This window comes from Malania oleifera, chromosome 1 (genome assembly GCF_029873635.1).
Source record: "Malania oleifera isolate guangnan ecotype guangnan chromosome 1, ASM2987363v1, whole genome shotgun sequence".
In the NCBI taxonomy this organism is placed as follows: Eukaryota; Viridiplantae; Streptophyta; class Magnoliopsida; order Santalales; family Ximeniaceae; genus Malania; species Malania oleifera.
Window position 1 is genome coordinate 124,306,612 of NC_080417.1, and position 27,714 is coordinate 124,334,325.

A 27,714-nucleotide genomic window follows, 5' to 3' on the forward strand; every position below is an offset into this window, starting at 1 on the left:
CAGTGACACGACTCACACAATTTTCGTGTTAAAAAATATTTCTTGCAATTAACGTTAGCTGAAATTAATGTTAATACATTATCTATCTTTGCAAATATAATAAAGGGCTCTGGAAGAGTTCACATTATGTTTCTAAATGGGACAAAACTGTATATTGATGATGCGTTGTATTCTAATAGATCTCGAAGAAATATACTAAGTTTTGAAGATATACGTCGCAATGAATATCATGTTGAAACCAAAAATGAAGGAGATATGGTATATCTTATTATTACATCTATAGTTTCAAACTAGAAGATCATATTAGAAAATTTTTCAAGTTTTTCATATGGCCTGTATTTCAAAAAAATAAGGATGGTTGAATCAAATTTTATGCACCAGAAGTGCTCCGAACCTAGAAGTTTTATACTTTGGCATGATCGTCTTGGCTATCCAGGTTCAACTATGATGCGACAAATCATTGAAAATACACATGGACATCCATTAAAGGATTAGAAAGTTCTTTTTCCTGGTAATTATTTTTGTGCTTTTTGTGCTCAAGGAAAACTACTTATTAGACCTTCTCCATCTAAATTATCTTTAGAGTCTCCATCTTTTCTGCAAAGCATACAAGGAGATATTTGTGGTCCAATCCATCCATCTTTCGGACCATTTCGATATTTCATGGTTTTAATTGATGCTTCCACTCAGTGGTCACATGTTTGTCTACTTTCAACTTGTAATGTTGCTTTTGCTAAATTTCTTGCTCAAATTTTAAAGTTAAGATCAAGTTTTCGTGATCAACCCATTCAGACTGTCCGTTTAGATAATGCAAGTGAATTTTCTTCAAAAGCATTTTATGACTATTGCATGTCAATAGGAATAAGTGTTGAACATTCTATTGCACATGTTCACACGCAAAATAGTTTAGTAAAATCCTTTATTAAGCATTTACAATTTATTGCTAGTCCTATGCTTATGCAATCAAAGCTTCTTACATCTGCTTGGGGTCATGCTATAGTGCATGCTGCATCTTTGATTAGAATTAGACCAACTACATATCACAAGTTTTCACCTTTACAACTTGTGTTTAACAAACAACCTAATATATCCCGTCTTAGAATTTTTGGTGCACTGTATATGTTCCTATTGCACTTGCACAACGAAGTAAGATGGGACCACAACGTTGGCTTGGTATTTTATGTTGGTTTTGATTATCCTTCTATCATTAGATATCTTGAACCACTAACAGGTGATCTTTTTAGAGCAAGATTTCTAGATTGTCAATTTGATGAATCAGTTTTCCCTTCATTAGGAGAAGGAAAAGGCAAAGGATTAAAAACACAAGAAATTTGTTGGAACACACCAGCTGCAATGACCTGCTATTTAAATGGGGGGGGGGGGGTTTTATATATATACTATGGCATTTAACATGCTCTGATACCATACTGGATTAAACTCAATCATTAACCTAAGCAGCGAGAAGCAGAAATCACATAAACATAACCATATGTAAATATATACAATACCAGAGTGTTAAATTGTTTCCTAAAATATACATGTACAACTGTTCCCCACAATACCTTCAACTGGCTGGGGCTATACAAAAATACTCCAAAAACATACTCACTATCTACTAACAGGGCAGTATTGAAGCCCCTCTACCTGCGAGCCTGATCTGCTCGCCTACCTGGATCACTTGAAAAATGTTAAAGTAATTGGGATGAGCCAACGCTCAGTAAGACAAAATATACTATTGCTAGTATGTGGTAGATGAGTTACAATATTATGAAAATCTGTCTCTATAAAAATCATGTATAACTGGATCTGTAAATATAATACAAGTAATAGAAACCACCACAATTTCCATGTTGCTTAACATATCAGTATTTTAGGTTACTATTTACAATACTTCTAATGTACATAAGTATATTCTTTGTCTCTGTAAATCGGTATATACATAATAATAACTGAAAACTTTCCTGTGGATAACTCTGTGTCATGATTTAACCTCTCATGACAGGGTTGTGCGGCCTGTAGGTGGGATTTACCCTGACTGGCCAACCAGGGTAAACCACTATACTCCCTCAGTCTGATTTGCCCTCCTCAACCCATACCTGATGGGGAGCCTGTTCATGTCAGGGCACTATACGATTGATCTACTACCACGTATTATCTGAATAGGTGATTGCACTCTGTAAACTGTATGTAGCTACGGTACCGTGCTCTGCTGTATGGTCTAACAGGGTCTAATACTATATAATATATTTCTATATACAACTAATTGTTTTACCATGATTTTGTAATAACTGTATTAACCATGATACTGTAATAAACTGTAACCGTATCATCTATATTTCTAAACTGAACTGTAATCTGTAAGTCATGGTATTGAAAACTGTATAATCATGGTACTGTATAATGTATAATCATGGTATTGTAAACTATATAATCATGGTACTGTAAACTATATAATCATGGTATTCTGTAATTACTATAGAACATACCCACTGGCTATATATTTTTTTTCTTTAAAGAAGGGCGGCACCTTCATTTATTTATTGATAACCCCTTACTTTTGGTAGAGGAATACCGCGGTTACAAGACAATCAATGGGAGATAACAAAAGACAACACGTTAAAAATCTCCCAAAGAACAACACCAAACATCCAGCCAAAAACCAGGATATAAGACCAAACAAAACAAAACAAAATAGGACCTACAAAACAAATCTCACACAACAAAACAAAACAAAAGATAAACAACATAGAACATAAGCTAAAACCAAAAAGAAAACAGCTAAACATACCTTATATAAGCCGTACCTATCTTCTCCAATTTATACAAACCATTACTAACTCTAGGGAGTTGACTACTAGTTGTAAACAAACTATTCCTCCCCATAGCACCTTGTCGAGCCAAGGCATCTGCCACTTTGTTCCCTTCTCTATACCAATGATTTATCGAAAAATCTACTCCCTCCAATAAACCAATAAGCTGCTCCCAAAAATCCCACAAATATCACAAGGAGTGCTTCCTGACTCTTATCCAATTAACTACAATATTCAAACTACATTCAATATCGATACAGGTATGTCCCAAATGTTTGCAAATCTTTATTCCCTCCAACACAACTCTCAATTCAGCTTCATTATTTGAACAGGTACCAAAATATTTTGAAAAACCAATCACTGGCTATATATTCTGTAAATCATATCCTGAATATACTGTAAAACATGTTTCTTTACTATACCCATATTCTCAAGCTACACAAAAATTTTAAACATGATATACATAAATGATAAACTGTATAATTTTCTATCGTGAATAATTATCTGATAAAAACGTATGGTTTATACTGAAACATAGTAAAATTGCCTAGCATAACATATTTCCCTTACCTGATTTCTGCTAAAACCCTCCTACTGTAACAGGTCGTACACCCGTAGGGTTCTCCACTCAACACCCTGAAAATCATAAATCCTAGAACAAAACATTACTATTTCTACGTCTATTACATTTCTCACAACTGCTAGAAATCCAAATTCCGAATAAAAGACCTTACCCTGGATTTGGGATGAATTCCAACTTCGTCCCACCAACGATCCGCTCTAGCAGACTTGCAGAGAACTCCGCCAAGAGCATCGTGGTGGCCTCAGATCGTTGATCCGGTGACTGACGGGGCCGAAATTGAAGAAAGAAGAGGTAGGAGTTGTAGGGGTGGAGAGAGAGAGACTGCGGCAAATTTCTGCGATTAAAATCAATTTAGGGCTATTTATACTACAGGATTCGTCGATGAGCCATGTCATCTCGTTGACGAGTCCTTAAGTAATTTTGTCGATGAACCTTACCCTTTGTTGATGAAATTCAGAGTAGCCCAAATTCTTCTCTTGGTATTTTCTCGTCGATGAGTTGTAGCTTTGTCGACGAGGTCCTCTTATGCACTCGTCAATGAACTCCCTATGTTCGTCGATGAGGCCTTGTGGAAAATCTTTCGGGTCGTTACATTTTCCCCCCCTTATAAAATTTCGTCCTTGAAATTTACTATTCATATAATTCATCATCCCTTAAAGGAAAATGGTCTACTTATTTTATTACTTGCCCTCACTCATGATGGAGGAATACCGTGGTTACATGGGTAGTTCTAGGAGATTACAACCATAAAAGAAAATTTCCCCCAAAACCAAAATACTACCTCACCTATGCTCTACATTACAATTATACTGGACTCAACAAATAAAATTACCATTCTAGCATATACATCAATACTATAATTCATCGAACAAATGGGGATATTTCTGTCTAATCTCGCTTTCAAGCTCCCACAAAGCTTCTTTTATTGCATGAATCCTCCACAGGACTTTTACCAACTGTATTTTCTTATTTCGCAAATCCTGATCTTTTCTGTCTAATATTTGAACTGAAGCTTCTTCATATGCTAGATCACCCCTGAGTTCCAAGTCTGCATAGCAGATGATATGGGAAGGATCGAGGACGTATTTCCTTAACATAGAAACATGAAACACGTCATGAATCCTGGATAGAGATGGTGGTAAAACCAGTCGATAGGCCACTGACCCAATCTTCTCGAGTATCTCAAATGGACCAATGAACCTAGGGCTCAACTTACCCTTCTTACCAATCCTTATGATCCCCTTCAATGGTGCTATTTTCAGGAAAACATGCTCACCCACTTCAAATTTCAGTCCTCGGTGGCAAGTATCCGCATAACTTTTTTGCCGACTCTACGTTGTACTGATCCTGTCTCGAATAAGTTGGACTTTATCGTATGCATGCTATACTATTTCTGGCCCCACAACTCGCCTCTCACCCAGCTCACTCCAGTATAAAGGGGAACGACACTTCCTACCATAAAGTGCCTCATAAGGAGCCATACCTATGCTTGCCTGATAGCTATTGTTGTAAGCAAATTCCACCAATGGCATATACTGAGTCCAGCTACCCCCAAAATCCAAAACACACACTCGCAACATATCCTCGAGTACCTGAATGGTCCTCTCTGTCTGACTGTCAGTCTGAGGATGGAAAACGATGCTGAACGCTAGCTGAGTTCCCAATGCCTCCGGTAAACTCCTCCAGAACCGTGATGTAAAATGTGGATCACGGTCCGAGACTATGGATACCGACACTCCATGGGGTCGAACAATATCCTGTATGTAAATTTCTGCTAACTTGTTCATAGGGTAGCTAATCTTAATAGGCAGAAAGTGCGTTGTCTTTGTCAACCTATCAACTATTACCCAGATGGCATTTTGACCATGTGGCGCTGGCGATAGCCCCGTAACAAAATCCATGGATACGTGGTCTCACTTCCATTCAGGAATGAAAAGTGGTTGCAACTGCCCTGCCGGCCTCTAGTGCTCAGCCTTAACCTGGTGACACATCAAACATTACTGCACAAATTCTGCTATCTCCCTTTTCATGCCACTCCACCAGAAATACTCCCACAGATCCCTATACATTTTTCGTACTTCTAGAATGAACAATGTATAAGAATGAACAGTGTATAGAGATCCATGTGCCTTCTCTAGAATCGTCCTCCTGATGCTGTCATCTGCAGGCACACACAATCTGGTGCGAAATCTCAGAGCACCATCATCAGAAATGCTGAATTCCTTTCCCTGACCATCTTGTATTCTAGCAACCACTTTTGCTAATTTAGGATCATCCCTTTGAGCAACTTTAATCTTCTCATAAAGTGTAGGCTATACAACCAAACTGGCAATAAGCGCTTGAGGATCATCTTCCACTAACTCCATACCGAGTCTTTCCAAGTCCATTTGAATTGGATGTTGAACTGCTAGCTGTGTTGTGTCTCCTGATTTACGACTCAAAGCATCAGGCACCACATTTTCTTTACTTGGGTGGTAATTGATGGTACAGTAATAATCCTTGATAAGTTCCAACCACCTCCTCTATTACATGTTCAACTCTTTTTATGTGAAAAAATACTTTAGACTCTTATGGTTAGAAAATTTCTCACACCTCTCACCATATAAATAATGTCTCCAGATCTTTAGTGTGTGTACAACCACATCTAATTCCAAGTCGTGAGTAGGGTAGTTCTTTTCATATTTTTTCAACTGCCTAGACGCATATGCTATCACCCTACCATTCTGCATCAGTACACAATTGAGCCTTTTCAAAGACACATCACTGTAAATGACATTACCATCACCTCCCGATGGAATCGTCAGTACCGGTGCAGTGACGAGTCACTACTTTAATTAATGGAAGCTCTGCTCGCACTCTTCATCCCACACAAACCTGACATTCTTCCTAGTCAAACGTGTGAGAGGTCCTGATAAGGCTGAAAACCCCTTAACGAATCGTCAGTAATAACCTGCCAGTCCCAAGAAACTCCTGACTTCCTGCACATTCATCGGTCTAGCCCAATTTACCACCACGTCAATATTACTGGGATCCACTGAAATGGCATCTCCTAAAATCACATGGTCCAAAAATGCAACTTTCTCTAGCCTAAACTCACACTTGCTAAACTTGGCGTAAAGCTTCTCCTCCCTGAGTGTCTGCAGCACCAGCCTCAAATGCACCTCATGATCCTCAAAACTCCCTGAGTACACCAGTATATCATCAATGAAAAATACTATAAACTGATTTAAATAATGGTGAAAAACTCTGTTCATCAAGTCCATGAACACAGTTGGGACATTTGTCAGACCAAACGACATAACGAGGAATTCATAGTGCCCGTACCTGATCTTGAAGGCTGTCTTCAAGACGTCTTCTGCTTTCACTCTTACTTGATGATACCCTAATCTGAGGTTAATCTTGGAATACACCCGTGTACCCTGGAGTTGATCAAACAGATTGTCAATACGGGGTAAAGAAAATTTATTCTTAATAGTAACCTTGTTAATTTCTTTGTAATCGATACACATTCTCATAGACCCGTCTTTCTTCTTTACGAACAACACTGGAGCTCCTCACGGCGATACACTGGGTCGTATAAACCCCTTGTTCAGCAAGTCTTGCAACTGTTCCTTTAATTCTCCTAATTCAGTTGGAGCCATACGATAGGGAATCTTAGAAATCTGCGCAGTCCCTGGAGGTAAATCTATAGGAAAATCCACCTCGTGCACAGGAGGCAATCCAGGTAACTCCTTTGGAAAAACATTTGGAAATTCTTGTACTACTGGAGTGTTGTTAATCTTTAATTCATTTTTAGTTACTTCTTTCACAAATGCTATAAACCCCTGATCTCCATCCAAAAGTAATCTACTCGCCTGCACGGCTGACACCGGTTGTGATGGAGCACGCACTTGTGAACCAACGAATCTGAATTCTTGCTCTCCAGGGGGTCTAAAAATTACTTTTTTCTGACAACCAATGCTGGTAACACTGTCCCCTGAATTTCTATCAGATAGCCCCTAAGTACCCTCTAACATCTGATCACTGATCCTGATGGTGTAGCTATTGACAGCGCTACATCTAATGACTGGGTCTCACTCTCAAATAATTTAACATAGGATGTAGAGAAAAAAGAATGAGTGGAACCTGAATCAAATAAGACAATAACGGAATGTGATAAAATAGTAAATGTACCTGTCACCACATCCGTAGTAGCCTCTGCAGCACTCGGTGTCAGCTCGTAAACCCTCGCCAGGGCTACATTCTTCTGTTGACCTCCATGAGATGCCTGATATCCTCCTCGATAGGGCCTGGGAGCTGGGACCTAGTGTGGCTGACCTGGGCATTTACGTACCACGTGACCAGGTCTTCCGCAATGATAACATACCCCTCTGCCTACCCAGCACTCCCCTAAATGATGTCTCCCACACGTCTGACATACCGGGTAAGTCGGTGTACTTTGATTCCCACGGGGTCCTATCAACTGTCATTGATCTCCCTTATCGCGACATCCTCTCCATGGACCCCTACTGGAGCCAGCCTGAAAACCCTGAGGCGTAGGTTTCTTCCTCTAACTTTGAGCTACTACACCCCTCTGTATACCACTCTCAATGATCGTAACTCTATCTACAACCTTTGTGAATGTTTGAGCCCTGAAACCAATCACTTGCTCAAAGAAGTTCTGCCTCAGTCCCTCTTCAAACTTCCTTGCCCTTTTCTCTTCATCAAGTGCTAGATGTGGAGCAAAATGCGACAACTCGACAAACCAAGTCGCGTACTGGGATACAGTCATCTGCCCCTATACCAAATGCATAAAATCTGCTGCTTTTGCACTCCGAACGATAGCAGGGAAATACCGCTTGAAGAACAGCTCCTTTAATCGCTTCCACGTCACTGGAACTGGAACCGGCCTCTGCTCCTCTATCAGAGACGTTGATCTCCACCAGTGCTTTGCCTCCCCTGTCAGTTTGAACGCTGCAAACACCACCTTCTGCTCATCTATGCAAGGAAGCACAGCCAATGTCTCTTCAATGTCCTGGACCCAATTCTCAGCTACAATCGGGTCATCTCCTCTAGCAAAGGATGGGGGCTTCATTCGCGTAAACTGCTCGATCGAGCAGCCACACTCCCCAGTGCTCCTAGCCATCTTAGCTATCACCTGCTGAGTGACGCTACGCAGTACATCATCTGTATCTCCTCCACCTATGCTGGAAGGTCTTGACCTATCCTCCCCAGCATTCGTGCCACTACTTCCCGGGTCCATCCTGAAAACAAGAAAAACACTTAAGTACCTCATCTCCTACACTGACCTATCCCATACCAATTCAAAATTAACTGCCTTCCTCGACCTTAACTCAATATCCAGTTCTGTCACCTAGACACACGACTCAACAATAGTTTACTATGGTTTTCCCGAAATCGTCACCCTAGGAAAAACATAGGAACCACCACGGTAATCCTGTACCCAGACCACAAAACAAACCTCAAATTCTTTCCTATACTCTGGTATTGCTTCTGCTGCACTCTAAAGTCTACAAAACCTAGCAACCTAGGCTTTGATACCAAACTGTAACGACCTGCTATTTAAATGAGTTTTTATTTTATTTTATTTTTTATACTATGACATTTAACATGCTCTGATACCATACTGGATTAAACCTAATCATTAACCTAAGCAGCGAGAAGCAGAAATCACATAAACATAACCATATGTAAATATATACAATACTAGAGTGCTAAATTGTTTCCCAAAATATACATGTACAACTGTTCCCTACAATACCCTCAACTGGTTGGGGCTATACAAAAATACTCCAAAAACATACTCACTATCTACTAAAAGGGCAGTACTGAAGCCCCTCTACTTGCGAGCCTTATCTACTCACCGACCTGGATCACCTGCAAAGTGTTAAACTAATTGGGATGAGCCAATGCTCAGTAAGACGAAATATGCTATTGCTAGTTTGTGGCAGGTGAGTCATAATATTATGAAAATTTGTCTTTATAAAAATCATGTATAACTGGATCTGTAAATACAGTACAAGTAATAGAAACCACCACAATTTCCATGTTGCTTAACATATCAGTATTTTAGGTTACTATTTAAAATACTTCTAATGTACAAAAGTATATTCTCTGTCTCTGTAAATCTGTATGTACATAATAATAACTGAAAACTTCCCCGTGGATAACTGTGTGTCATGATTTTACCCCTCATGACAGGTTTGTGCTGCCCGTAGACGGGATTTACCCTGGCTGGCCGACCAGGGTAAACCACTATACTCCCTCAGTGTGATCTGCCCTCCTCAACCCATATCTGATGGGGAGCCTGTCCACGTCAGGGCACTATACGATTGACCTACTACCACGTATTATCTAAATAGGTGGTTGCACTTTGTAAACTTTATGTAACTACAGTACTGTGCTCTACTGTATGGTCCAATAGGGTCTGATACTATATAAAATATTTCTATATACAACTAACCATTTTACCATGATTCTATAATAACTGTATTAACCATGACACTGTAATAAACTGTAACTATATCATCTGTATTTCTGAACTGAACTGTAATCTGTAAGTCATGGTACTGAAAACTGTATAATCATGGTACTGTAAAATGTATAATCATGGTACTATAAACTGTAAAATCATAGTACTGTAAACTGTATAATCATGGTATTTTGTAATTACTATAGAATATAACCACTGGCTGTATATTCTATAAATTATATCCTGAAAATACTATAAAACATGTTTCTTTACTATACCCATATTCTCAAGCCACACAAAAATTTTAAACATATTATACATAAATGATAAACTGTATAAATTTCTATCGTGAATAATTATATGCTAAAAACGTATGGTTTATACTGAAACATAGTAAAATTGCCTAGCGTAGCATATTTCCCTTACCTGATTTCTTCTAAAACCCTCCTACTGTAACGGGTCCTACACCCGTAGGGTTCTCCACACAACACCCTGAAAATCATATATCTCAGAACAAAATATTACTATTTCTACGTCTATTACATTTCTCACAACTGCTAGAAATCCAAATTTCGAATAAAAGACCTTACCCTGGATTTGGGATGAATTCCAACTTCGTCCCACCGACGATTCGCTCCAGCAGACTTGCAGAGAACTCCACCAGGAGTGTTGTGGTGGCCTCAGATCATCGATTCGGCGACTGATGGGGCCGAAATCGAAGAAAGAATAGGGAGAACCTTACGTAATTTCGTCTCGTCGACAAGTCCTTAAGTAATTTTGTTGACGAACCTTACCCTTCGTCGACGAAATTTAGAGTAGCCCAAATTCTTCTCTCGGTATTTTCTTGTCGACGAGTCGTAGCTTTGTCAACGAGGTCGCCTTATGCACTCATCGATGAACTCCCTATGTTCATCGACGAGGCCCTATGAAAAATCTTTCGAGTCATTACACTAACTTTTTCTAATCTTGATACACACACAAATCAATGTGAACTTGAAGTTCAAAGAATAATTCATTTGCAGAATGCTGCATATCAATTGTCAGATGATTTTACAGACACCAAAAGGGTCACTCAATCACATGTTCCGGCCGCAAATATTCCTGTTAGATTGAATGTTCCTGAAGAACACTCAATGGGAATAGCAGCTAATGAATCTAAAGTGCGCCAGAAGCATAGTAGACCAATTGGTGCAAAGGATACTGTTCCTCGAAAGAAAAAGAAAAAGAATAAAAGTGACACTCCAAAAGAGTTCATTAACACTAAAAAATAGGTTAAAAGAAATATAGATCAACAATTCCATATTTCCACAGAAGCAACACCAGAAGTGGTTCTGGTACTGAAAAATTATGAGATCTCATTAAAATTTGGAAATATACGGAGAAGAAATAAAGTTGTTGTTGACAATGTGTTTGCATATGCGATTGCTTCAGAAATTATTAATGATAATGAGCTTGAGCCTCGAACTGTAGAAGAATGTCAATATCGAAATGATTGGCCAAAATGGAAAGAAGCAATACAGGCCGAGCTAGACTTATTAGCCAAACGTAAGGTATTTGGACCAGTAGTCCAAACACATGAGAATGTCAAACCTGTTGGGTATAAATGGGTTTTTGTATGTAAAAGAAATGAAATGAATGAAATTGTGAGATACAAGGCACGTCTTGTAGTATAAGGTTTCTCCTAAAGGCTTGGTATAAATTATAATGAGACCTATTCCCCTGTTATGGATGCATTTACTTTCAGATTTTTGATTAGTTTAACAATTTCTGAAGGACTCGACATACGCCTCATGGACGTAGTAATAGCTTACTTGTATGACTCATTGGATAATGACATATATATATGAAAATTCCTGAAGGATTTAAAATGCCTGAAGCATATAATCCAAAACAACGACAAATGTATTCTGTTAAATTACAAAGATCCTTGTATGAATTGAAGCAATTTGGATGAATGTGGTACAATCGTCTAAGTGAATATTTGTTGAAAATTGGATATGAAAAAAATCTAATCTGTCATTGTGTTTTCATTAAGAAGATAAATTTTAGATTTGCTATAGTTGCAGTTTATGTTGATGACATAAACGTAGTAGAAACTTCAGAAGAGATCTCAACAACTGTTGACTACTTAATGAAATAATTTGAAATGAAGGATCTTGGGAAGACAAATTTTGTCTTGGTTTTCTAGTTGAACATTAGTTGAACATTTAGCAAGTGGAATTCTTATTCATCAATCATCTTATATAGAAAAAAATATTGAAACAATTTTATATGGATAGATCTTATCCATTAAGCTCCCTGATGGTTATTCATTCACTTGATGTGAAAAAGGATCTTTTTCGTCCTAGAGAAGATGATGAAGAAATCTTTGGTCCTAAAGTACCCTATCTTAGTGCAATAGGAGCACTCTTGTATCTTGTAAATTGCACTAGACCAGATGTAGCTTTTGCAGTGAATTTGCTAGTAAGGTTTAGTTCTACACTAACTCAGAGACATTAGAATGGAGTAAAACATGTTCTTCATTATCTCCACGGCACATCTGATATGGGTTTGTTTTACCCAAAGGGAGTAAAGTATTTGTTGAAAGGATATACTGATGCTGGATATCTTTCTCATCCTCATAAAGTTCGATCATAAACAAACTATATTTTTATATGCGGTGATACTACTATCTCATGACGATCTATAAAGCAAACGATCACTGCTACCTCTTCAAACCATTCAGAAATATTGGCAGTTCACAAAGCAAGTCGTAAATGTGTATGGTTAAGAACTATAATCCAACACATTAAAGGGACATGTGGATTATCATTCGATAATGACATGCCAACAATATTGTACAAGGACAATGCAGCATGTATTGCATAAATCAAAGGTGGGTACATAAAAGGTGATAGAACTAAACATATTTCACCGAAGTTTTTTTTACACTCATGAACTTCTGAAGAAAGGAGATGCTAACATTTGTAAAATTCGTTCAAGTGACAACTCAACAGATCTATTCACAAAAGCATTGTCAACTTCAATTTTCAAAAAACATGTACATAATATTGGAATGCGACAACTTAAGGACATTTCTGAATTGATTGTATTTTTTAGGGAAAGTATGAATATTGTACTATTTTTCCTTCATTAAGGTTTTGTCCTATAGGGTTTTCCTTAGCGAAGGATTTAAGAAGACATATTCATAGTGTATAGTCATCTAAGGGGAAGTGTTATAAAACATATATATTTATGTGGATGACTATCTAGATAATATGTTACAACCTTTGGTATGCTCACATAATGGTCCATTATGTGGTTAACCTTTGGATGTCAATGTATTTGCCTATATAAGGACATGCTTTACAACAAAATGAGATAATAAGATGATTAACAACATCTAATTTCTGAAGAATTAAACTGTTGAATTTCTATAACTCCAAAATTTTTTCCTCTTTTATTTCATTTACAATATTTTTTTTTTCCAATTTTGCATAGGAGAAATCCAAACCGAACTAATCTTCTATTTGAAATTCAACAAATATCCAACATATTAATATAGAGAGATTGTATATTTTGAAAACCAAACTGATCAAAGTGGGCTCGGTAGGGGGGGAAGCCATAGGGGGAGGGTTTTTGAGAAGGAATGGATAGTTTTAGTTTTTTCGGTTCAAATTGAACTTTAATTTTTAAAACTAAAAACCAAATCAATATTTTTTCAGTTCCCAACATTTCAATCAAACCAAACCGAATGGGTGCATAAACCAAACCGTATGAACCAAATCAGTTTGATTCGGTCGATTCTTTAGTTCAGCCTGACTTTTGCACACTCCTACTTGTCACACTATTTTATTCTTTAAAAAATATATAAAAATAACACAGGAAAAAAAAAATGTAGGGTTAAAAAAAAGAAAAGAAAAGAAAAGAAAAGAAAAGAGAAGTTGGAGTTTGACGGGTGTTCGGGTGCCAACAGGGGTCTCCGCACGTACAAACAACCTCCACGCGAGTAGGAGACCCAACAGAGAGAGAGAGAGAGAGAGAGAGAGAGGGAGAGAGAGAGAAGGGGGGAGGTCCTCTTCGTCTCCAGGAGCTTGACCATTTCCCTTTTCCTATTATTCCACCACCTCTGTTCCTCGTCCTCCCTCAATCCTCCAGTCTCCTTTATCGTTTTCATCGATTCTTCTCCCTCAACCATCTCCCTTTAATGGTGTTCCCCCCCTCATCTGTGTCGTGATTGGGGCGCCAGACTTGTTCAATCGCCTGCGCATACTATCGATCGTTCTGTTGCTTCTTGTCCGAGCCGTGATCGCGTATTCTCCTGGTGAGCAATCCAGATTCTAGATTTTCTTTTTTCTTGAGTTCTCTTGGTTCGATCCGTTGATGCGAAGTTTACGAAATCTCGTTCATTTCGTGCCTTCCCAGCGGTATCCGCATACTGGGTTTTGCGTTTTATTGGATTTGCAAGACAGGATTTCAGGTTGTTCGGGCCCAAAAAGATATCTGAAACACGGTAGCTTTCATTTCTAGCTTAATATTTTATTGTCCTCGTGGACTGTTTAGGTGTGTTTATGAATCTCGATTTGAACTTTTGATCATGGTCAATGTCGCTGCAAACGATTGATCTAGATTTTTCTTTTATTTTTTTTGGTTTGAAGATATTTATATTTTAATTTTTGGGGAACAATTTGCAGTCTCGTCGCTGGGCTCTGATTGATTTTGACCATCCTCGTGGACTGCGGGAAACTCATATGGTGAACTTATCTCTCTCGATGATCTATTAGTGAGTATGAATGATTTTACGTGGAGTTTTGGTGTTTCAAGGGTTTGACTGAAACTTGAAGGCAGTAGCCTCCCACAATTTTCATTGGGCATGGAGAACCTTCCTGTTGAGGTAATTGGGAAGATACTATCCCGCCTTGGGGCTGCCAGAGACGTCGTGCTTGCCTCCATGACTTGCAGGAAGTGGCGAGAAGCTTGGCGGAATCACCTCCACACTCTTTCTTTTAATTCCAACGACTGGCCTGTCTATAATGATATCACAACGATTAGATTGGAAATTCTTATAACCCAAACAATTTTCCAGACCAATGGACTGCAGTGCTTGTCAATCATTATGGAGAATGTCGATGAATTCTCAGCTGCACCAGTGATTGCTTGGCTCATGTATACCAGGGAAACCTTGCGCCAACTATACTACAATGCGAGGACAATGCCAAACTTCAATATTCTTGAGAAATGCGGCCGGCAAAAACTAGAAATGTTGGCATTGGCACATAATTCTATTATGGGTGTTGAACCTGGTTATCAGAAATTTCCTGCCCTGAAATTTCTTTCTCTGAGTTATGTCAGTGTATCAGCTTTGGATCTGAGCCTGCTAGTCACTGCCTGCCCAAAAATTGAAGTATTATCCCTTATTAGTCCAGAAATTGTCGTGTCTGATGCACACTCGACCATGGAACTGAGTAGTACATCACTGAAGGATATCTATGTGGAAGCAATCAGTCTGGATAAGTTCACATTGGAGGCTGATGGCCTCGAGCATTTGCACTTAAAAGATTGTAGTCTTGAGATCTTTGAGCTCCTTGGCAAAGGGACCTTGAAGATTCTCAAGATTGATGATGTTAGTGTTATCCATCTTGACATTGGTGAGAGTACTGAAAACCTTGAGGTTGTGGATGTTAGCAACTTCACGATAATGTGGCCCAAGTTCTACCTTATGATCTCAAAATCATCAAAATTGAGAAGGCTTCGGCTTTGGGGTGTGGTGTTTGATGATGAGGATGAAGTTGTGGATTTGGAGACCATCTGTGCTTGCTTCCCTAGGTTAAGCAATCTGTCTTTAAGCTATGATTTGAGAGATGGAGCACTTCATTATGGCTTGCAGGGTTCATCTCATTTGGAGAATGTGGTTGTCCTAGAACTTGGATGGACTACAATTAGTGATCTCTTCTCCCATTGGGTGGAAGGGCTTCTGGAAAGATGCCCCAATCTCAAGAAGCTGGTCATTTTTGGGGCTGTCTCAGAGGCTAAATCCCACGAAGAATGCCAAACTTTAGCCAACTTCACCTCATCTATGGTTAGACTCATGAGGAAATATTTGCATGTTGAGATTCAGTTTGAGTACGATTAAAAGTCTTGCAATATGCATTGGCAGATCTTCAAGCTATGGTCAACTCTGAGTTTACAAGCAAGTAAAAGACCCTCCATGTACATTTAGATAATCCTAATGGCAAGTACATAACCATCCATGCAGACTCAGATCATCCTGTTTTGAATTTTTCCAGACTTTTGAAATGCTTTCTTTCTTTTCTTTTTTCTTTTTTGGGCAAAGTGAAGCTTTGAGCAATTGTACATTTATGACATTCTTTGTGTCAAAATGACATGTTTGTTCTAGTTTGTTCGTTGCTGTTTTCTCTTGGATTATGCCCCTGGCTTGTTTTTTTTTTTAGTTGTTTTTCAAGTTAAATATTCTTTTACAAAGCATGCAATTGTCTTCTGTTCTCTATGTGTTTCATAGTGCAAACGACTTTTAGTATATGTTTTTGAACTTGTATTAAAGTTCTCAGATGCCTTGCTGAATATGAGTTGTGGTATCTCTATCTGTGAACATTAATCAGCAGGAACACAATAAAAGCTTTTATTTATTTCTGTGCTTTTTAGGTAAATTGTTAAAACCATCATTCTCATAGGAACCTCTTTTCTCGGGACTTCTTTTTTGTATTTAGGGTTTTGTTAGTGTAAGATGACAGTATTCATCTTAAAGTGAGTCAGCTAAGGAGGATGGAGCAAAAAAGAGTCTTACCATGGTCTAGAAAGAACTAGGCATTGTGCATGATATAACTGGGAAACTATCATTCGTACAACTCTCTAATAAACTAGTTGGTGGGGGAGTCTACTTTTCTGATTCCTATTGAGTTAATGGGTTTTGCTTGCATGATATATGTTTCACCTGAAAATTACTATCACCATGTTATTTAATTGACGTAGGCATATTTTCTTGTTTACATGGCATTTTCTGCAGGTTATCGACACTCATAAAAGTAGTTTTACCTTGTAATTTGTATCATCTACATAAAACAAGGAGGGTATACCTTATTTTTCAGGAAAATGCATTGTCTTGAAGTTTCAATGCTTGAATTGAATTGTAGATACATAAATATTTGCTTATCTGCTTGGTATCTCATTCTTGGTTTGGCATTCTGAACTTAAATGGTTCAATTGTACCGAAATAATGTAATCTGATCTTTTCAAAATTGATTTTCATTTTATATTGTTGTATAACATATGAAAATGGAAATTTACTTTTGTTGGGAGTTTTCGATGCAGGTTGTGTTGCAGTACCACAGCCATATTCTTTTCATTATGGTTGTCCACCCCTCCCCACAAAAAACCCCTCTTGAGTTTTCAAATATATATATTTTTTTGCATATATATATTTTGGGTGGTTGCTTGATACAATGCTACTATTTTTTATTGTACTTTTCATGACAAGAAACTCTTCTTTAATATCGATAATTCATTCTCCTTGTTTAAGTGAGTATATTTTGTGAGCTTGGGCTATTGACCTTGTGGCTCATCTTTCCTCTTCCCACCGTTAAAAAATTAATAAAATAAAATAAAAATATGCAGACACAAGAAAAAAGAAAAACAGGGGAGGCTAGAGGTTGTTGGCAGAAATCAGGGTTAAGCTATCCCAGTGGTAGTAAATGTACGTTGAATTGTGAGATTATTGCCTTCCAAAGAGCATTGGATAGTTTGTTACCTTTCCATCTGTTTTGGCAGGTGCTGAATTCTGGTAAGCAACTTGGTTGTTTTGTTTTGTTTTGTTTTTTTTTTTCCTACCCATGCTTTTTTTTTTAATGCTTATATGTTTTTGTGCTTATGTGTGTGCATTTTTTATTTTTGGATCTGTATTTTTTGTTCTAATTATTAAGGCAAAGTAGGCAATGGTATGGTTTTGTCTGATGTGTTCTTTACTTGGTCACTTATTTTTTTTGGGTAACATACTTCCATGAACCGAATCCATTTAGGTGTTGCATAACTGTTTCAAGAGAACAGTCCACAATGTGCCATTTAAGTGATCTTCCACAGAAGACAGAATGCTAATTAATTAGTTGTCTGCAGTACTTCTATGGACCAAATCCATTTAGGTGTTGCAAACAGTTTCAAGAAAACAGTCCACAATCTGCCATTCAAGTGATCCTCCACAGAGACAGAATGCTAATTAATTATTTGTCTGCAGTTCTGTATTGAATTCCTGGGTCAAATTTCCTATATAGCTGGAGCTTCGTTACTGTTGTAACTATTGTTGTAAATGCTGCTGTTGCTGCTGCAGCAGCAGCAGCTGTAGTAGTTATTTGGTTCATGCTTTTCTGTGTGGATCCTTGCTGCCTGATTCTACCCAGGTTCCCCTTCATTTGTAAGAAACATGCCCTAGAAAATCATTTTTCCATATGGTAAGTTTACATCTAGTAGATGGAGAAAGGAAATTAAACTAGAGAATACAATGCTTCTCTACATCAGTAGAATACTCGAATTCTGAATTTGGCATTTGTGTGTTTTGTATTTCACTTGGTTGCAGCTCGATTCTGCTGCCATCTTTGTTGTCTTCGAAATTCTTTGATGGGTTGTCCCAGACCTGATTTGGGTTGTCTCAAACCTGATCTTCTTGTGAACAATTTGCACCGGCAGTATCACTTTCCTACAGTCCATGGCAGGATTGTGTTTAGTGATATCATTGCCCGCATGCTTTACTTTTTTAATGACCATGCTATCATCAATCACTTATATCGAATCTCAGGTTCCATGCACAATGCTATTCCATTTCTTGGGCTAGAGCTGTGCTTTTTGTGAACATTTTTTTGGCTGCTACTCTCAATGTGCTGTACACAAAATTTCTTGTTAACTAAGTTGTCACAATGATTAGGCCTACAAAATTGGTGGCCTGGCGGACTCCAGCTGACAAAATTGCAACTTGATCATTCTCTTGGAGATTGATTGCAGCTATAATGAAAACGGTTCTAATTAGGGTTAGTGGGTATTGCACCAGAGGGACACACCTTTTGTGGTGGTCTCTGCCTTGTGATCCTTTTGGAGCGCTTGAAAGTTGAAATGTGTAAAGTTGTCATGATTGGGATGTTCTGATATTTTTCAACTGGACCTGTCTTTTGAAGAATACTCTTTAAGGCAGTGTTATGCAATTTGAGGCTTGTGTTTGAGGGCATATATTTCAGACCTCGAATTTAAATTTGGATGAATTTGAATAAATTTTTAATATAATTTTACACTATCTTATTCAGATTTAATAGAAATCCAAATTTAAGCCCTCTCTAAACTGTCAGTGGAATTGATTTCATGCTCTCTACTCTGGGTACATAATATTGTAAAATGGTAGATATTGGTTATGTGCTTTCAATAACCCTACAGTCCTTGCGTCCAGGGCTGTTATCCTTCTTTTGGTGGAATAATTTGACAGGATTCTTAAGGTGAATTTCAATAAAATTGGTGTAAATCATGAAGAGATTAAAAATTGTCCATAAAGATGAAACTCCTTGCCTTATTTTTCTTACATGATTACGGGTTGGGAATATTTAGGGTCCATTTAGTTGTAAAAAATAATTTTATTTTTATTTTAGTTTTCAAAAATTATAAAAAAAGTTAGTTAATTTTTTTTTTATTATTTTATAACAATTGTATGAAAAAGAAATGAACAATAATAAATAGTTTTATCACTATTTGTTACTAAAAATAATTTTATTTTATTATAAATTTGAATATATTTAGATAAAATGAGATATAATTTTTACCATGTTTTATTCAAATTCGAATCTAAACTTTATTACCGACGTACAATAACTTTGTTTAGAAAAAAGCCTAGTGCATTCTAACTTGCAACGTGTTTCTTATTTAATAAAAATTCTCTCTTTTTTTCCCTTATTTTAAAAAAAAAAAAAAAAAAAAAAAGCTCTAATGTAGAGAGCTTGATACACCTTAACTATATCACACATCTAATTACATGTCTTCCGTTTGTTGGACTTTTTATTTTTATTTTTTACTTTTTTAAACATAAAGTCTTATTCATATATGATCTGAAATGTATATGATTTCTTTCACATTTTGTTCATATATTACTTTGTACTATTAGTTAACTTACAACAAAAAATTATTTTATTTGATAAAATTTCTCTTTCATTTCAAGGATAATATTGCCTTTGAATAAAATATCTCTATTTTAAAAAGTTGTACAAAATATCCATTTTTAATGTTAAAACTTTGTTTATGCAAAAGTGTTTTTATTTCATAGGGAATTAAAAGGCACTCACTTCTAAAGAATTAACTTTTCATGCTCATGGCATGGAGCTTATTATTGTCATTCAAGCCAATCAAGACCTTCCAATGTGATCAACAACAAAACAACAAAACCAAGCCTTAGTCACACTAGGTGGGGTCGATTATATGAATCATTTTCCGCCAATTTATGTGATCATGAACCATTTCTTTTGATAAATTCAAGAATATTAAATCTTTACTCACCATTTCCTCACAAGTTATATTATGTCTACTCCTACCCCTTCTAACCCCCCCAAAAACAGTAATTAAGTCACTCTTCCTCACAGGTGCACTATGTGGTTTACGTTGCAAGTGTTCATACCATCTCAGTCGTCCCTCCCTTATCTTATCTTCTATAGAAGTTACACCTAATTTACTACGAATATGTTCATTCCTTAATTTATCTTTCAATGTTATACCACTCATCCATTTAAGCATTTTCATCTCGGCAACTTTTACTTTTTGGATATTATGTTTCTTCATCGTCCAACATTCGGATCTATATAGCATTGCTGGTCTTATAGCTATCTTATAAAACTTTTCTTTCAATTTTAAGGATATTTTACGATCACGAGCACACTTGAAGCACTTCTCCATTTTACCCAACTTGCTTAACTTTATGCATTACATAATCTTCAATTTCTCCTCAGCATGCATAATAGATCCAAGGTATCGAAATCTACAAGTGCTATTTATTTCTTCATCATCAAGTTTAACTTTATCCACAATATTCCTCCTATCATTACTAAAATTATGTTTCATATATTTTGTCTTATTTCTATTTATCCTAAAGCCTCTAAATTCTAAAACTTCTCTCCATAATTCTAATTCAGCCTCTACTATGTCCCTAGTTTCATCAATTAATACAATATCATTTGCAAACAACATACACCATGGAACCTCTTTTTGAATACTCCCAATCAATTGGTCCATCACTAAAGTAAAAAGATAAGGACTCAAAGCAGATCCTTGATGCACACCTATGGTGATTGGAAATTCTCTAATTTCTCCATCTATAGTCCTTTCACTAGTCATTACTCCATCATACATATCCTTAATGACATTGGTATACCTACTACATGCACCTTTTTTTTTTTTTTTTTCCTAAAACTCACCATAGAACTTTCCTAGGTATCCTATCATATGCTTTCTCAAGGTCAATAAACATCATATGCATGTCTCTCTTCTTTTTCCTAAACTTTTCCATTAATCTTATTAAAAGATAAATCGCTTCTGTGGTAGATCACCTGAGCATAAAACCAATTGATTTTCTGAGGCCTTCGTTTCTAACCTTAATCTTTGTTCAAATACCCTTTCCCATAGTTTCACCGTATGACTCATAAGTTAAATTCCACAATAGTTATTACAATTTTGAATATCTCATTTATTTTTGTATATATGTATTAAATTGTTTTTCCTCCATTCGTCTGACATTTTCTTAATTTTTATAATTGTATTAAATAAATTAGTTAACCATATATTTCTGTTATCACCTAAGTATTTCCAAATTTCAATTAGGATGTTATTTGGTCCAATAGTTTTCCCATTTTTCATCTTTTTTAGTGCGAACTTAACTTCATTAACTCTAGTTTTGCAAATAAATCTCATATTTTTAATCTTTTCCTTATTTGACAATTCTAAGTTTAAGCTTTCTATTTGGTTTTTATTAAACAACTTATTAAAGTAACTTAGCCATCTTTCTTTAATGTCTTTGTCCTTAACCAAAACAATATCATCTTCACTTTTTATACATTTTACATTTCCTAAGTCCTTATTCTTCCTTTCTCTAACTTTAGCAAGTTTAAGTATATCTCTTTTTCCTTCTTTTGTACCTAATCTATCATACAAACTATTAAATGATCTATATTTAGTTTCACTAACGACCTTTTTTGCATCATTTCTTGCATTCTTATATTTTTCAAAGTTATCTTTGTTTTTACATTTTTGCCACGTTTTATACCAAATTCTTTTTGTTTTTATGATTTTTTGTACATCTTTATCCCACCACCAACTCTCTTTGCTATTCGAAAATCTTCCCTTTGATTCACCTAAAATATCTTTTGCTATCTTTTTAATAGAGTTAGCTATTTTATTCCAAAGAGTATTTGTATTTATCCCATCCTCTATGATCCAATTCCCATCTTTTATCATTTTATCTTTAAATTTTATTATATTTTCTCCTTTTAGGTTCTACCATCTAGTTCTCTTACACTGGTTTATTTTATCATTCTTTTCCATTTTTTAATACATATATCTAACACTAGAACTCTATGTTGTGTGGTTAGACTTTCACCTGAAATAACTTTACAATCCTTGCATGATAAACGATCTACCATCCTAGTTAAAAAAAAATCTATTTGACTTCTATTTTGTCCATTTTTAAAGGTTTTTAAGTGTTCTCTCTTCTTAAAGCAAGTATTCATTATACTAAAATCATATGACATAGCAAAGTCTAACATCATCTCCCCATACTCATTTTTGTCTCCATATCCATATCCTCTATGTATCCTCTTATAATTTTTATTATCTCTTCCAATGTGTCAATTCAGATCTCCTCCTATAAATATTTTCTCAGTCCCTCGTATGCCTTATATAATACTATCCATATCTTCCCAAAATTGTCTCTTAAGATTTTCTACTAAGCCGACTTGAGGAGCATAAGCACTAATGATATTTATTATCCCCTGTCCTAATACCATCTTGATTTTTATAATTCTATCCCTTACTCTAGTAACAACCACAACGCTGTAGAAACCCGAACTTAGAAAATAAAAGAAATAAATAAGAAAAGAATAAAGGGAATTTAAAAAGGGCAAAGCAGTAGGCTTTGTTGACAAATCCCCTGTTTTCATTGACGAATGCTCTTCTATGGTTCGTCGACGAAGTTTAGGCATCATCGACGAAGAGATCGCAAATGATAGAAATTTCAAGCTTAGGGTTCGTTGATGAACCCCTTCTTTCGTCGACGAATGTTCTTCTGTAATTCGTCGACGAAGGCTTCATTTTTTCAATGAATATGACCGAGTCAACGACCTATAAATTGATTTTTAAGTTACTTTTTCATTAAGAAATCAAAATCTCTATCTCTCTCTCTCTCTCTCTCTCTCTCTCTCTAAAACCGCGCCCCTCACTCTCTCTATGATATTTCGTTGTTCATTGCCCGAATCGACGATTGGAAGTTACCACGAGCATCTAGGAGAGTTTTTCTACAAGTCTAGCATAGTTGATTTTTGAACGGGGTCTTTCTAGGCATCACCCTAAAGTTGAGGTAAAGGTAGAAATGAGTTGTTTGTTTAGTATATAATTATTTAAATGGGGTGTAAGGGTTTAGAGATGTTTAATAGTTGTTACTCTAAGATTTGAGTTGATTAAACTGGGAAAATGTATTTTTAGGGTTTTGGAGCCCATATCGCTGTAGAGTGGGCTATAGGAGCATTGTAGGAATTTTCTCTCAGTAATAGGTAAGGGGATTAAGTTAAGTCAGGATTTTTATTAAATATGAATTGATTAAACTGTTATTTATTTATTTATTTATGAATTCAAAGATTATTTTGAAAACCAACCGTTCAACCAGGATTTTACAAACCTAGGTATATGGTACGGTATTTTAAATAATATAAACGTGGAAAATATGATTTATCTTATGAACTAAAAATATAGTGTTTTCTTGGTTGTCTCCTGGATCGTGTTTGAATATTGAAACTGTGTGGTAGGTGAATAAATTTATATGGTTTATCATGTAACCAAATTTGGAAATGATTGTGAAATATATTAGAACTGTTGGTGAAACATACTGGAATTGCTTGTGAATAATACAGGGATTTGATTTGACGGCTGTGAGTCGAGTTTTATATGATGGCTGAGGGCTAGGTTTTATTTGACGGCTATGAGCTGAGCTTATTTGACGGCCGGGGGCCGGGTTTTTATTTAATGGCAATTTGAAACGAAATGATTTAAACTACAATTTTTAATTACTTAAATTGCATGATATGTTTTAGGAATCCCGAGGACCAGTTGTTTTGTGAGCACAGTTCTTTTGTTAGTGATTAATTATTAGACCATGCACGCCCACACTGTTCTGGATAGAAGTGTATGGTGGTCTTAGCCGATAGCCTACGTGAGGATAAAGTAAGGGCATCGGACCTACAACTTAACTGTGGATGCTTGCAGACAGACTTGAAGAGGGATATTTTGACTTTATTTTGGGTTGATCACCGAGGCTTAGTCCAGCCTTCGGGCCGCACAACCCGTACCATGGGGGAAGTAAATGGTGTTAGTCACAGAGAGTGTCTTTTATGCATATCTGTAAATTTATGTAAATGATGTTACTATTTAATGAGTTGTTTATACTATGGAAATAAGACAAGCATTTTTCAGCTGTATAAAGTGAGTACAATGTAAAATAGCTACTTTTGGTTAAATGAAGGATGAATGTTTTCTGTAAATTCTAAATTAATGGTGGCCACACACTGATTTTAACTTAGTCTTCCTTATTGAGAAGTGTCTCAACCCAGTATACAAATTATCTTTTCAGGAAACACTAGGGATCAGGTTTAGCAAAGCTAGAGGGGTTGAGCTAGTCGTAAAGTCTATGTATGTAATGTGTATGGACTAAGTTTTCTTTTGGTACAGTATTATGGGTTGTAATATGGATATTTAGAGACATTTATGTATTATAGTAATTACAACTCTAGTATGTGTTTGGAGAATGTATCACTTATTTCTATTGTAGTTATATTGAATATGGTATCAAGAACACAGATGTCATTTAAGTAGCACCCCACCCCAGGCCCCACATGGCGGGTTGGGGTGTTATAGTTCGTATCAGAGCCTAGGTTTGCTAAGTTCTGCTGACTTTGATGGTTGATAATTACCAGAGTACAGGTTGAGATAGGATAAGGATGAGAGTGGGTAGATTAGGTTGGGTTTTGGTCTAAAAGCTTAGAGGCGGAGTTCCTTTGACAATTTTCTTTGTTTTTCCCAGAATGACGATTTCAGGAAAATCATGGTAAATCCATCGATGGTTTCGTTTCTAGGTTGAGGGACTGGAGCTCGGAAATTTAGGTTGGGACGTTAAGGCAGTCGAGTACGTGTGTGGATTCAGTGTTATGTTGGAGACTGATACCTTGTCGATTTTATGACCGAACTAGGGGAATGAATCTTTAAATTGAGAATTCATACGTATTAGTAGTTTCTTCATTTCATACTTGCTTTAATTATGATAAATGAGGAGTTTCTAAGTCTGTTTCTATCCTATCTTTAGGATGGATTCCAGGAGAAAGGATGTCATGGTTGGAGGGGATAATCATGTGGATACCTCCAATGAGGACGATGCCGATGCCTCGGCAGTGATGCGAAGTATAGCACGACAGGTTAGGTAGGAAACTTGGAGGGACTCCAGAAAGCAGGATTAGCCACTGACTGATAGGGGCTGCACTTTTCATTAGTTTACCTAGACGAATCCGTTGGCATTTTTAGGAGAAGCAAACCCGATTACAGCTGAAGATTGGGTTCAGGAGATGGAAGAGCTACTCGGTGTGTTGAATGGCATAGAGGAGCAGAATGTGTGGTTTTCCACTTTTAAACCGGTAGGGGAAGTGAAGAGGTGGTGGAGATCAGCAAAGATGGTAGAGGAACAACATCTAGGACATACATCTATTACCTGGAACCGTTTTAGGAAGGTTTTCTTCGACAGATACTTCCCTATTGCTACCCGAGAGGCAAAGGAAAATGAGTTCTTGCCTCTGACCTAGGAGCCCATGACTGTGCAGCAGTATGCAGCTAGGTTTGTGGAGCTATCCTATTTCGCTCCATAGATGGTCCAAGATGAGCCAAAGAAGACTCAAATGTTTGAGAGAGGTCTGAGGTAGGGTGTACGCGCACAGGTGGTGGTGTTATTGACGTAGAGTTTCACTGAGCTAGTGGACAGGGTCATAGCAGTCGAGGCCAGTATTCAGGAGGGGGAGAGAGCAGCGAACTAGAAGAAAAGGCCCTTGCCTCAAGTGTTTCAAACCAGCACTAGTTAGGGCTCATGGAAGCGGCTTGGTAATTTCTTGGGCCTGCGATGGGAGATGGGCTACCAAGGCCATCAGGGGGGTTCACAGCATCCTATCTGTTCCAGATGCCATCAGAGGCATTGGGACGAGTACAAGGGAGGACCAGTTGTCTATTACTAGTGCGGTGGGGCAGGACATCTGGCATGGAATTGCCGCACGACATTGAACTACACACCTCCACAACCTCAATATCAGGGAGGTAACCAGGCACCTCGAGGTGGTCACCAGAGGGGCACCCCCCAGGCGTGGGTGTACTCGCTTATGCCAAGAGATTTGGAGAATGCCGGCAACGTGGTGAGAGGTACTATTTCCTTTTTGTCGAATAGTTCTATTGTATTTTTTGATTCAGGTGTGACGTACTCCTTTGTTTCTCAGGGATTGGTTAAATTGTGTGGGGCAGAGACTCAGTTGTTAGATGCCGAATTAGAGGTGGTCACACCAACAGGGTTAATTGTTGTTTGTAGTAAGGTGATCATAGGCTACCTGGTGGAGATTCAGGGGAGGATGCTACCTACTAACTTGATTGTTTTTGACATGCATAGGTTCGACATCATTTTGGGAAAGGATTGGCTAGCATCTAGTTCGGCGAGCATTGATTGTCATAGGAAGGAGGTAGTGTTTAGACCTCCAGGGGAGCAAGAGTTCAAATTCGTTGGGTTGTGTGTGCGGTCTGTACCACAGATCCTTTCAGCAATTCAGGAAAAGAGGTTGCTTCGAGATGGCTGCCAGGGGCATCTTGCATTTGTGAAAAAAGCACCAAAGGAAGAACTAAAGCTGGAGGATATCCCAGTGATAAGGGAGTTTTCAGATGTGTTTCTTGAGGACTTACTGGGTTTGCCTCTAGATCATGAGGTGGAATTCACCATTGAGTTAACTCTAGGGATGACGCCAATTTCCAAGGCTCCATACCAAATGGCTTGAGCTGAATTAAAGGAGCTAAAGGAGTAGCTACAGGAATTTCTTGACAAGGAGTTCATCAGACCGAGCGTACCACCCTGGGGAGCGCCGGTGTTGTTCGTAAAGAAGAAGGATGGGTTGATGAGGATGTGTCTCAATTACAGGGAGATAAATAAGGTGACAATGAAGAACAAGTATCCGTTACCTTGTATTGACGATCTGTTTGACCATCTAAGGGGCACTCAGGTTTTCTCTAAAAAATAGATCTACAATCTGGGTATCGTCAGTTGAAGGTGAAATCAAAGGATGTATTGAAGGCAGCTTTTCGAACCCAATATGGCCATTATGAATTTCTGGTTATGCCGTTCGGTTTGACGAATGTGTCTGCAACATTTATAAACTTGATGAATAGGGTGTTCCACGAGTACTTAGATCAGTTCATGGTGGTGTTCATTGATAACATCTTGATTTATTTAATGAGTCTTGCTGAGCATGAACCTCATTTGAGACTGGTGCTTTAGGTACTAAGAGAGAAGAAGCTATTATCTAAATTCAAGAAATGTGAGTTCTGGTTAGAACATGTTG

At 37.3% G+C, this 27,714-nt stretch overlaps 3 protein-coding genes across 4 annotated transcripts in view; all 3 read left to right on the forward strand.

Moving 5' to 3' along the window:
- LOC131148738 (uncharacterized) overlaps positions 1 to 11,538 on the forward strand; it is a 36,336-nt gene extending 24,798 nt beyond the window's left edge. The window contains exons 2-3 of the mRNA XM_058098647.1: positions 10,910 to 11,053; positions 11,297 to 11,538. Coding sequence (XP_057954630.1) covers positions 10,910 to 11,053; positions 11,297 to 11,538 — 386 coding nt within the window. The remainder of the gene's footprint in view (positions 1 to 10,909; positions 11,054 to 11,296) is intronic.
- Positions 11,539 to 13,812: 2,274 nt separating this feature from the next.
- On the forward strand, positions 13,813 to 16,240 carry LOC131153068 (F-box/LRR-repeat protein At1g67190). Of its 2 annotated transcripts, XM_058105110.1 has the most exons (3): positions 13,813 to 14,168; positions 14,270 to 14,357; positions 14,539 to 16,240. In XM_058105110.1, the coding sequence occupies exon 3, from the start codon at positions 14,718 to 14,720 to the stop codon at positions 15,975 to 15,977; it is 1,260 nt and encodes a 419-aa protein (XP_057961093.1). In that variant the 5' UTR covers positions 13,813 to 14,168; positions 14,270 to 14,357; positions 14,539 to 14,717; the 3' UTR covers positions 15,978 to 16,240. The 2 variants fall into 2 exon arrangements, with proteins under 2 accessions (XP_057961093.1, XP_057961088.1); XM_058105105.1 differs by lacking the exon at positions 14,270 to 14,357.
- A 10,000-nt stretch (positions 16,241 to 26,240) lies between these two features.
- Positions 26,241 to 27,153, forward strand: LOC131148748 (uncharacterized). The gene is made up of 3 exons (XM_058098658.1): positions 26,241 to 26,321; positions 26,428 to 26,533; positions 26,582 to 27,153. The coding sequence occupies exons 1-3, from the start codon at positions 26,241 to 26,243 to the stop codon at positions 27,151 to 27,153; spliced, it is 759 nt and encodes a 252-aa protein (XP_057954641.1).
- The last annotated feature ends 561 nt before the right edge of the window (positions 27,154 to 27,714 follow it).